The 13,295-nt window shown below is 34.2% G+C and overlaps 1 protein-coding gene across 1 annotated transcript; it reads right to left on the reverse strand.

Moving 5' to 3' along the window:
* Positions 1-2,254: 2,254 nt before the first annotated feature.
* Positions 2,255-12,720, reverse strand: LOC112011071 (dynamin-related protein 3A). Its single transcript, XM_024043465.2, is given in 21 exon segments — positions 2,255-2,985; positions 3,768-3,867; positions 3,977-4,029; positions 4,415-4,561; positions 4,661-4,809; positions 5,116-5,158; positions 5,386-5,481; positions 5,588-5,701; positions 7,298-7,435; positions 7,527-7,619; positions 7,774-7,866; positions 8,457-8,566; positions 8,746-8,794; positions 9,313-9,426; positions 9,788-9,847; positions 9,932-10,000; positions 10,171-10,272; positions 10,382-10,410; positions 10,512-10,794; positions 12,155-12,312; positions 12,315-12,720. Coding segments are annotated over 21 exon segments (2,487 nt in total). The 5' UTR covers positions 12,526-12,720; the 3' UTR covers positions 2,255-2,709.
* Between the last annotated feature and the right edge of the window lie 575 nt (positions 12,721-13,295).

A 13,295-nucleotide genomic window follows, 5' to 3' on the forward strand; every position in this document is an offset into this window, starting at 1 on the left:
ATATTTAAGTAAGCTTTGGCATGACAAACACATCTAATACTAGATTAGATGCATAAATCTTCATAGTCCAATATACGGTACCACTAATTTTATTTGAAAAATCTCATACACATGCCAAAACTAACAAATTTGTCTGTGTTTGATAAATTTGTCCAATAATGAGTGGGTCACACACACACACATATATATCTTGTTAATCAATATGATCATTTAGTCTTGGCTGGCCCTCCCAAAGGAAAGTTTCTAGTTTCGCCTCTGATGATTTGGGAAGCACCAGTGTAGCAAAAGGGTAGCCTTACTCGTGTCGGACGCAGCGTGTGGCTTGGACGTAGCCTGGAGAGGCATCCCACACAATTTTTTTTTTGGGAGCCGAACCGACCCGACCCGCCTGTTTGCAATGTCTAGTAATTTGGGAGGGGGAAGAGAAAACAAAGGCCATAAGCTATTTCTCAAGGTTTTATCAAAATGAGCATTGAAAATAAGATTTTAATACATTAATGGCAAACTTGGATAGAATACGTGGATAAGGATTTTGAGAAAGATTCTTCAAAAAATAGGTGATATTGTCGTCTTCCCTGGGGATTTTAAACCCATTCTCACCAGTATATACAAAAAGCTTTAAATCTTTTTCCATATTGACATGGCCATTCATATCCATTGCTAGGATGCATTTAAACGGTTTGAACACTCCTTCATTTGGAGGACCTGAGCCTTGAGTTTGAGGTTGCGGCGGAGGACGTGCGTAATAGAAATTGCCTTGGATCGTTGGAGAAAATCCATAACGATCACCCAAAAATGCCATAAAAATGGCTAGACTTAAGTACAAAAAATGGAGCAACCACCATGGGTGGCTTCTTGGTGGCAGTGAAGCTTCAACAAGTGTCAATGGTGGTAGAATTTGCAGGACTTCGAGTGAAGAAAACTCCAGTATTGTGATCTATTGTTGGCCTTGTCCTTCAACGTTGCTGTGAATTGGTGTGTATAATTGATGGTGAGGTCGTGCAATTGTTACATAGAACATATCATATTATGCTTGTCGATTGGGCTAATTTTAGATTTATCATCTCTATCGTAATCGGTGTGTTAATTTGAAAATCTAAAAAAGAGTTAATTGTAGATTTATCATCTCTATTCTAATTAGTTTGTTGTCCTGCAGTTGTAAATTCAAATTTGCATCAATTACCCTTTAGTGACATTGTTGATTGGAGCAAATTTGCCATTATCATAAGGGACAACAATACACAAGTATTGAAGAGTTTAAGTAATGAAAAAATTAAATATATGATTCAGAATCTCCACTTGGTAAATAAGTTTTCCCTTCTTTTTATCTCAACATGATGACCCACACAATTTTCCTTTCTCACTTCTCAGGTGCCGATACATTTTAAATGGCATTCAGATCCTGTTAGAGCTGATGCATTTCATATGGTGTTTATATGGTCTTTGGAGACGCCGAGGAGGATTTTGACATGTTTTGTAATTAAATTTTATTTTTTCATAAGAAACATTTGTATGCATCTTTCCTAGTTATTATTTCCACATATTTCTGACACTTTTCTGCCACTTCAGAATGTTATCTTTGCTAGTTACTATTTCCACATATTTCTGTCACCTTAGCAAAACAGATTTAAATGCAAAGATAAGCCAAAATGCACGCCATTTTTTTTTCTTATTGCTGAATACTTTGTATTTTTTTGACATATTTGGCTGTATACAAATCAAGCATCTTCACGATAACTGAGTGATCCACATAACCCATCCAAGTTTGCCATTAATGTTTTAAAATATTATTTGGACGCTCCTTTTGATAAAACCTTGAGAATTCCCTTATGGCCCATTTTCTCGTCCCTCCCAAATTACTCATCCATGGAACTAATGTTTCACCAAAGAATCCAGGTAATTTACAACATCCGGACCCTGAAAATCTACATCCGTTTAGTCAATGGCTATCTCATTGTAAGATTGACCACGAAATTAGGCATGATACTAATAAAAGGGAGAATACAAAGGAAACAATCAAATATAGATACTAATAAAAGGGAGAATACAAAGAAAACAATCAAATATAAACATATTCCTGGTAAAATTAAGACATCAATTGCTAAAATAATCACATCAATTTAGTTACAGAACTTCCATATTATTTCCATATAACCTGGCATTTTCCACATTATTATTATGCAAGTTACACTGACAAAATAAACGGCAAATAAATTTCACACATATATGCAAAAATGTCAACAAAACAAACAGCTAACGGAAAGAGTTAGTTTTACTGTGCTCTCCACCAAATGGGGGAGTATAGTACTAGCATAGGTAATTCAAAGATACTGATACAATTGGCTGAAAATCATCACAATTCAGCATATCTCAAACCAGAAAGCTTGCAGGAAAATATATATATAAAAGGCTGCAGCCTCTGACATATGGAGATTATAGGGACCCTGTTATTCTTTTTCGACCCTTGTAAACAATGAAATTAAAACCTATATAATATTGGAGGAACAAAACAGAAATATATAAAGATGAAAGCAATACCAAAATCTGGCTTTGCACAAAACTAGTTAGAAGAAAATGCCAACTCCCCGATGAGCCAGCCCTGGCAGGTTGAATTCCAACCATCTCCAAAGTTGGACAGGGCAGTCAAATGAATATATGCCTTGTAATTGTTAATAAGACATGGACCAATACACAGCAAATTCAAATGCCTTATGCATCCACTGTCGGATAGAGACCTGGCATGTAAGAGCGTCCACTTCCATTAGAATCTGCATTACCATAAAATGGTGGCTGAAGCTCCCCTGAGTGAGAAGACTTTCGTGACTTAAGGTTTTTTGGAGACGCTGAATACGAATCACCAGAACTGCTCGTAGAATACATCGATGATGTTGGCAGTCCATGTATCCTTGGCAACCCTGTCGGATCAGCACCAAAACTGTAACCCTTCTCAACTGTTTCAGCATCCAAAGGCAACTCATCCAATGTCTACACAAAAAAGAACACATCTCAATTAATTTGACCATAATTTCCAACAAATTAGTTAACCTATTGAGCTTAAGATATCAAATTTAGTATTTTACAACATACTTATACTTATATGTGATGTTTACAAGAAAATCACAACAACAAGGGGATAAAGAACTTAGATATGGTGTCGAAGAAAGGTTTAAGAATTTACAGCAATTAAACAAGTTTTACAGCTAGGAGAAGAAAATAGGATTTAAGTAGGAACTCTAAGATCCCTAGGCACAAAGAACTCAAGTAATACTCAAATCTGAAATTTCATACATTAAATCAGAAAAAATAGCCTACAATAACTCAAGATAGGCTATTTATAATAATCCTAGACCTTCATCTTACCTATAAAATTAAAATAATAACCATCCAACTTCAGTAAAAGTCACATTACCTTATAAAATACACAAAACATAAAAAAAAAAAAATATTATATTAAATATAACAGATAGGGCAATTAAAGACAATGGACTAATGGGCCTTTTTTTCCTTTTGGGCATAAATTCGTCTGCATCACACATTCATGAAACTAAGGCTAGTAATTATATGCATCCAGGAAAAGGGCAACAAGAAAAAAAATATATCATCCCACCATGAACATAATATGCACAATGTTTTCATGAGAAAATCCCTTCCCCAAACAATGAAACTAATAATCAAAAACTAAATGCAGTTGAGAAATTAAAATAATAATTGAAAAGCCTATAGATTCACACAAACTACTGCTGATTAATAATTCAGGCAACACTTACCCTGAAAGCCTGTTGAAGAACTCGGAGTGAGTCTCGAGTGCGCTTTCTCTTCATTGCTACCTCCTCAGGCTCCTGCAACATCTCTTCAAACAGATTCTCTCTGTTTTGGAGCATAAGATACATTGCAGTGGTTACATTCAGAACCAAGGGGAACTAGTATACAATTTAAAATTCAAGGGATTACATCTCAGTACACTTCTCTACCTTACCTGTAAAGCTTTTTGATGAAAACATTGTGCAGCTCACGTTTTGTATGGTTTACCTGAATATACATTCAAGTAACTATCAAAATTAAATGAATATCAAAAGAAAGAAAATTGCACCCAGGAATAAACATAGAGGGCAAAATCATACACAATTTTTATGGATTGTTCAGTGCACTACTACATTATGATTCCTTCCTAAGATATTAACATTCTTAATTAACATTAAGAATGTGAAAGTTAATATGAGGCCAGAGAAACATTCTTAACCTTAATTTCCATATCCCTGTACTGTGAAATGAATTGCATATAAGCCACATGTTACCGCTAACACACCCACCCACCCAAATTTTTTTGATTATGGTAAAGACATGATGCACAAATTAAAAAAATAAAATAAAATAAGATTTCCCATGACATGACAAAGGATAAGGATGAGAATACCAGGAAGTGCATAATTGCTTTAGGTATAGAGTCCTCAATGTTCTTCCGGACAATGTCATAATATGATCTCAGAAGCAATTTTGTCACTGCAATTTCAACAGCCTCCTGCTCTGAGTGACCTTCTGTTGGCCTCAAGATAGTTGGGGGCTTAAAGAACATCAACAAATATTTATTAGAATAAATTAAGCATATGAGGGGGAAGATTTTGGAAAACTCAGCAGCAGACACTGGAAAGATAATGAATACCTCTCTCAAATGGATCATAGATAAGGATTGCTCCATACTGTGAACAGGTTCAATATATGACTTGTTTGTGAAGCTCTCTTTAGCAGCAATACGGTTATCACCTCCACCGAAAATTGATGAAATTCCCCAAGTAGAACCACTTGGGTTTCCTGATCAATAATTAATCCTTCCAAATTTTAGAATATCTTTTATCCTACTACTGAATTAGCATAATTGGGCATTAAAAAAAAAAGGGTAATTTACTGCTTCCAAGATTTATTGTCAGGGACAGCATTTGCAATCAACAGATTTTATATATAAATATATATTTATAGGGCATGTGACCCACCAATAAAAAAAAATTATTTCTTTCAAAAAATTAGCACCGTTTAGGATTAAGAATTTAGTACACAATCCCACAATGTTATTGCAGATATAAAACAATTTGAACTAAATTTATCAAATTAAAACATTACCTGAGGAAGAGACTTTTTCAACCTCTGCCACAGGCCGAACACCCTGTGAATCCATATGAAATCACAAAAACAAAATTAATTAGACCAAATAAATAAATTAGCCTTCGGAAAATTTTAACTTGCTTGTTAAGTTTAAATATGTAATGGCAAGTACAGGCATAAAGTTTGCATGGTTCCTTTAGGGGTGAGAAGGATTGTGCTTGTTCACCAGATGAGTGAAAAGACAAATTCTCCATACTTTTTTTCCTTTCCAAGTCAAATTCTCCATACCTGATCAGACACAACTCCATTTGCTTGCCTGGCAAGAATGGCTCGCGATTTCAGACTTCTTTCAGATGCTGGTGCCTTATCAAGTTCTACACCATCCTTTAAAAACCAAAAGATGAAAAAGAAAAAAGAAAAATCAAACAGAAGAAAATTAATGATTTCATGTATTGCAAAATATACATGACTAATAGCACAGCAGACATACCTTTTGCCTGGAAACAGTTAAAGGGATCCTTGAAGATGTAGTCTGTTGCCGTGCAACCTCTACAGCTTTGCTCCCACCAATAAAATTTGGGTGGGAAGTGTTTATGTAGTCCATCTGCAAAATGAGTTAGATTGCAAAATCCATAAGCATTCCTAAGAAACAGAATTAAGTGTGATGAAATTAGTATGTCCACCATGAGAAGCCTATGCATTGTTGATATATAGTAAACAAGCAAGGAAACAGGGTAAAAGCTTTGAATTCTTTTTTTAATCAATAAGAAAAGAGCTTCATTGATGTAAAGAAAACAAGAAAAAAGTTGAGGCCCAAGTACACTAAGAGTCCGTTTGAAAACAGCTTATTTAGCTGAAATTGAGAATGCTTTGCTGAAAGTACTATAAATTATAAAAATTAAAAATTAAAAAATTAAAAATTAAATAAATAAAATAAAATAAAACTAGTTGAAAATACGGTAAAACCCATAAATAGTACCAAAAAGTGCAGTGAGACCCATGAATAGTAGTAAAAATAAGTTAAATAGTAAAATAAGCTGACTTTAAACTCTGATCCCAAACACAACCTAAGTATACCAAGGACTCTCTAAGCAAAGATACAAAAAACAAGAAGAAATTAATCCATCCAGATGCAAGCAGTCCATAAAGCAAACATGTCTAGGTTAAAAAGGACAGAAGAAGACTCAGAATATTGCCACTCAAAAAGTATGCCCAACAGCTGAGACTTGAGTTGAGCAACCAATTGTTCTCTCCCTTTAAAGTTGAGCATATTTTTTTCCCTCTAGATATTCCATATCAAGCAGGACGAAATAGCCCCCCAAATAATGGACTTCATATTCTTACCATGTATACTAGCTGAGACATGCCTGCGCATCCCGTATGTGTCCCACAAAAAAAATAAAAATTAAATAAAAATAAATAGAAACACAGCCTAGACACAACTTAGACACATTTGTGGCACCGCTTCGAAGCACATGTACTGACATGTTACAGGGTATGACAACATAAGACACGGCAATACTGCATTTTTTGAAAAATGAGGATACAAAAGGTGACACTTCTTTTTAAAAATTTAATATATTTTTCATTACTTATCAAAAAAGATGTTTATTAATGTTCAAAGGATTTTTTTTTCAATTTTAATTATCTGTAAAAGTCAAAAAAAATTTATTATTTATGTCCTAAATAAGTTTGTACATCATTATTTTTAAACAATAAAATTTAATTTCTTTATTAGTATGGTCTACAACACGGTATAAATTCAAGTTCTTACGAAATGTCAAAACTCTAGGGAATTCTAATTCTTGTTTGTTTAAACTCTCAAGATTTGAAATTCCTAGCAACCGAACAGGCCCTAATTTGAATATAATTGAGAATCTTTTTTTGCTACATAATATAATTAAGAATCTAAACATTGGTAAGCATCATAATTTGACGGGAAGAAATGTTAGGCTGGATCTTATGAGGGCAGATAAAAATTTGCCAAGTTTTAATTGATAGGTAATGTACTGTTGACTAATACTAGTGAAAATCCAAGGCCAGTGTCCAAACTAATTGATGCTATCCAGGTTTGTACAGTGGAACAAGATTTTAATTAGACAGGCCCTTAAATAAAAGGAAAGTAAACTCCATAATTTACATGATGTATGCATTATGAGTCTAGAGCAAGTACTTGTTCATTATCTTCATTTCAAAATACCTCCATTTCAATAATGTGCCCAATCATTGTTTCTGAGGGTTCAAGGCCTTCTCGCAGAAAATTCCCTATAACTTCATCCATACGCTTTCTTAAAACAGGAAATCGCTGCAGTTCATTAACTAGACAGCGGTGGCTAATCTGTAGAGAGAAATTAAATTAGTTGGAGATCGAGACTTAGAAGTGATGGTGTTATGAAACCACCGGAGACACAAAATAAGAAATCTCATACCTTCATTAACTCATCATATATGAACCTGGCACACTGAAGGCTTGGATCCAATAAACGTGCTATTTGCCTTCGAACAAGAACCTCAAATGGAACCTAATAAAGAGACATTAAATTAAGATGATATGTTCTTGTCCTTTGAGTATCAGGAGGATCCATACAACCAACAATACAAATTCCACAAATAAGGAAAAATATCAATCGTTGAAATTAAAGAAAATTTTCAGAAGAAAAAAAACATAAGACCTACTTCTGGAACAAATAAGGCAGATCTAGGACCGGTTGCATTCTGAATGGCAGTTCGAATGTCATCATCAGTTAGGTCCTCACATGGATCAACCTCCTGCAAGAGATATCAAATTGAATCAGAGACACTCAGTTAAAAGCGGAATTAAATCCAGCATTTCGTCCCAGTTACCAAAATGGAATTCATCACATTAACCATGACAGCTAGCATGCTCACCCATTGAACATAATTTTATTAAACAAGATGGTCAAATGACTATTAAGACTGCACCTCAATCTAGTGGTTTCCTCAAATTATACTTGCTTAAACAAACAAGAATGTTGTTTTTTTTTTCTTATTGGTAAGTAACACACACACACCAGTGAGTACATGTTGAGTGAAAGGCAGATATCAAGGTAGTAGTCATTGTTGGTCTGGTTGCGCTTGTATAGTATCTTCCATCGGTTATTGGAGATTTTACATTTTACTCAACCAAAAAGAAAATTCTGTATATATCCAATTCTTACAAGAACTTAGATTTATAACTTTTCATACAGAACCAGACAAATAATCAAATAAATATCATTTAACTATTGAAGATGTAGCACATCATTGTACCTCTGACCTAGATTGTAAGACAACAAACCCATCATGGGAAAAAAAATTAGGTCACAGGGGAAAGTGCCTGAAAATATCAAAACACGCACCTCTAAACTCTTCACATAGATTGATTGAAATATATAGTGAATTCTCGCTCCACCAGACAGCTCAGATGTTGACATTTCTTCATTTTTCCCCTCCACCATTGAAGAAAATGCTGTTTCCAATGTGGTACTAAAGCTACCATTAATGAACTCAAGCATAGATAAAAAAATAATAATAATAACAATAATAAAAGTAGGATTTAAGCAAACAGATGTGATCAGAACATTAATTAGAGAAGGCAACTTACATAAAGAGCTAAAGACAACAAAAACTAGGAAAAATTCTATTTACCTTCAGAATACTTTGAAAGAATATTAAGGAGAAGAGCACCCTGACCAGCCTATTGGATTCAAGGAAGTGAGTTATTATAAGGAAAATAGTATAATCACAAAGAAAAAAGGATACCAACAAAATCTTAGAGAAAAATGGCAATAACATCTAAGAATGGAAACTCAATTCACACTCAGAATTGCACATATAGAGGAAACCACATCACAAGAGGGTAAAATGCAAGAAAGCTCCCCAACCAGTACAAACATTAAAAAAAAAAAAATTTAACCTGATGAGTGATCACTTTAAAATAAGTAAAAAAAAAGCATTAGCACTAGCCCACAGAAGCTGCCAACCAAGTGAAAATAAAAGTACAATTTATGAACACCAAGCAATGACCAAAAAAAAAAAATCATTCAGCATACCACACTGGATGAGTAAAACACAAATTTATGGTCCGCTGTTATACCTAGCACAAAATTCACAACCCCATAACATGCAATAAAGATTCAGTTGATTAAACAATGATCTGATTGAACAATGATCTCAACCAAGTTTTACGCAGTCTCTTGAAAGAATTAAACATACCTTTGATTCTGTGATTTCTCCATAGCTTGCATGCTCCTTAGCAACAGAAACCAGTGCAGAGCTTATGCGCGACTTAAGCCCAGGTAGTATTGCCTTGATATGTTGGACTAGAATCTGCAAATAAATTAAATATAACAAATTTCAAGTTAATAAAGGATTCATAGTTTTTTTTTTTTTTTTTTTACAAGGAATGGGGTATTCATAGATTAGAAGTATGTTGTAGCATTCGTGAGATAGTACTACAGTGAAATTGCCAAAATCAGGATAATTTATAAGGTAGAAAAATAATATTCTGCCATTTCTGTATGAACGAAGCAAGAGATAGGAGCAGAGGAGTGTGTGGGTGCGTGCATGTTTGGTGTATATAAGTGCATGCTCAAGAGTAGCAGCAGATGATGAACATGAAGCCTCTACTTTGGAATGGTAAATTATATTCCACAACACATTAAGCAAGTTAAATGTTGCAAAACTCTACCTGGTTCAACTTCTTTGCCAACTGAGGAACACCACAACGATCGGCTAAACCATTATACACCTATTTAAGAAGCAACATATTAAGTATACAATTTGATAAAGGGATTCTAACAGAACAATACAGTAAGGAACAGCATGAACATACTGGACGACTGCGAAAGAACTTTTCCTCAGCCACAAGTGCATCTTTAATACTGCGATTAAGCATAATATCCTGTTTGAAGCATTACAATTGAAAATCCGAATCACAATCTTATCCCACAAGTAAAATAACTTCACAATTCCATTTTGTCCATCTCAGACTTGGATGACATAAAACAACTAAATAAAAGGATGTAATGGAATTAACAAATATTTGTCCATCTCTAAGTGTTACATGATTACCTCTTGACTACGATTCACAACTCCCACATAACCAAGTCGGAGGGGAATCACTTTTCCCAGCAATAAATTACGGGCGTCAGTACCTCTATCCATAATATCCAACTAAGATCACATAGAAAAAATGCCAAACCTTGTCAGAACTTTATAACAGTTAGTTAATGATGGAAAAATACATAAACATGGGAGACGTTCAAGCCAAGATATAATGTACCTTTGTAATTATGCCTATAGTTCTATGACCTGCCAATATAAAATCAAAACTTACAAATTAAATATATACATATAAATAAATAAAACTAAAGGCATACCACAAGCAGAATCTTTCTCTGTTCAGAACCTACCATCAGGATCAGCATTTCCTGCAATCTGAAGAGCATCTGAATTTGCTAAATCTGAATTCGCTGGCGTAACAGCCAGAATAAGACAACTTTCTTTTCTAATGTATGACATGATCATTGTCCTAATCCGTGCCTCAATATCAGAGGGCTGGTCACCAACAGGAACCTTTGTTATACCAGGGAGATCCACCAGTGTGATATCAAGAACATTTGGTGAGAAAATCTTCAGGCGAATCTGCTTGTCCGAGACACCTTTGTTACCCCCTGCTTCCCTGTCTGTCTCAGCCTATAGTCCATTTGGAATTATTTAAAATGAAAAGAATAGAGGGCAGTAAGATATAGGTGAGTTCAAAATCTAATAAAATCTTCATCCACATGCAAATGCTATTCAACTTGATTTGATTCAATTTAGCTACTTCTCAATACTAAAGAAAGCAATAAGAACCAGCACAATAAGTTTTTTGATAAATAATTTTTTTTTTTAATAAATAAAAATACCAAAAAAAACACCGAAGTTCTATTCAAATACATTCCATATGATACATTGTAAGCTCATTCTTTCAACTACTCCACATAAATCAAATATTCTTATTAGCTCAGTAACACCAGTAGGGAAATGCGAATTAATTCAAGCAGAGGAATCCAACAAAAATAAAAAATTGTATGCTCATTAATTCAACTACTTCACACAAATCATTTATTCTTATAGTTCAGAAAAAATAATAAGTTGATTCAAGTCAAGAAAACTGGAAAAAGCTAGAGGAAGACCTAAAATAATATCCAAGTAATAAAAAATGACATGTCAATTAACAAGGTGACAAAGAGTGTGACATCCAATAGAATAAAATGGCAAAAAAGAATGCATATAGATAACCCTCACTATTTTATCAGGATCCATAGCTGACCCAAAATTTTGCATTCTCATGAACCATAAAGTAGCAAAATAAGTAATCATAACTAAAGCTCATTACTTTCTAAATTCCCCAATTAAATCCAAACACATGGTTGTATTGGCCAATGAAACACGAACATTTTTACAATTTCCAACAACAATTTAATTGGGAAACCTAATAATGTACTATACCTAAGCTTTACTTTATCTACCCATCAGAAAATTGTTGAACTAAACACCTAGTATCAGCAATAAAAACTATAGAATATCAGAAAAAACACAGTTTTGCATACTCATGAACCATGAAGTAGCAAGATAAGTAATCATAATTAAAGTTTATTACCTTCTCGCGCAAAACTTAGGTACAATACTTTAGCTACAGTACATCAAATTCCTCAATTAAATGTAAGCAAAAAGTTAACAGATGCCCCAAGGGCATTGGTTTATGAACCATTTCAAGAAACTTTTTATGCAACTGGTTTTTTTTTTTTTTTTTTTTTTTTTTTTTTTTTTTTTTTTTTTTTTTTTATGGCTTGTAAAAGTTGTATCAAAACCTTCTTATAATGAACAAATGGCCTAAGGGCACCACTTATCAATAAAACACAAACAGTGTTATCATTCCTAAGTACCATTAAATTCAATGTATTGCACCAATGCTTTCACTTTATCTACCTATCTGAAAATTGTTGAACTAAACACACCTATACTCAAAAAAAAAAACAAATTTTGAAGCGAATTGAAAATGCAAAAGTACCTGAATTTCTCTCCGAATATCAGAGAAATCGTAGAAGCGTTTTCCAGGCAAATGAAGAAACTCGCCGTACTCCTCCTCGGTGCCGTCGGGTTTTCGCTTGGTCTGCAACAGCTGAAGAACGAGCGGGCGTCGAGTGCAGATATCGGATCCTCGGGGAGAAAGTCGCGGCCGACTAGAGATTCGAGCACGCTCGACTTGCCGCTGCTCTGGCTCCCCACCACCGCAACCTGAGGGAGCTCGATCGCCGACTGGCTTCCCAGCTGCGCGAAAATGTCTTGCAGCTTGTTCACTATCGGGATCACCGAGTGCCCCAGCGGCGCCGCCGTAGAGGACGGCGCCTGTGGTGGCACTGACGATGGTTCTTCCGCCATCGATGGATATTGGATTGAGGATTGGATCGGTTAGGGTTTTTGAATTTTTCAGAGAGAAAATTGAGGTTAGAGTTAGAGAGAGATCGTGATGAGTTTCTGTGTCTACGTAATGTGTGTGAATGATTGGGTTTTTGAGTTTTTTTTTTTTTTTTTAATATATATTTTGGGCGTGGGGCTTTGTTTGAAATTTTGAATGAGCGGTGGTGGTTTAATTAAACACTACTTCTTCAAAAACCTAGGAACATATACGTGATGGGAAAGACAACAGTGATTTTCTACGCTTTTTCTATATTTTGGTTGGGTAAAAAAATTCGTAAAGGACTGTGATTCCTGGTTTTTTTTTTTTTTTTTTTTTAACTTTGAGATATTTACATTTTACTCCTCCTGGCTTGATTTTATCTTCTGTGTTTTTTTTTTGTATAAAGGATGATATTTATAGAAGACTAAATCAAACTAGCAGCAGGTGTTTGAGGAACAATACTCTCATAATACTCCTTGTGTTTGGGTAACTAAATTGAGGGCAGAATTTGTTCACTTCTGATTTGGAAAATTCCTGATTTGGGTAAGAGGAAGAATTTTCAAATTTTAGTGGAATATAATGTCCTGTTTGTTTTGATATAAAATATTTTACGGAAAATATTTTCAGCATTTTATTGTATTTGTTTTATTGTAAAATTTGGTTAAACTTAAAAATGTTTTTTATTATTTGCAAAAACATTTTACCTTTCAAAATTTAGTAAAACATTTTACAAAAACACATATTAGCTCCT

This window comes from Quercus suber, unplaced genomic scaffold (genome assembly GCF_002906115.3).
Source record: "Quercus suber isolate HL8 unplaced genomic scaffold, Cork oak 2.0 scaffold_41, whole genome shotgun sequence".
Taxonomy (NCBI): domain Eukaryota; kingdom Viridiplantae; phylum Streptophyta; class Magnoliopsida; order Fagales; family Fagaceae; genus Quercus; species Quercus suber.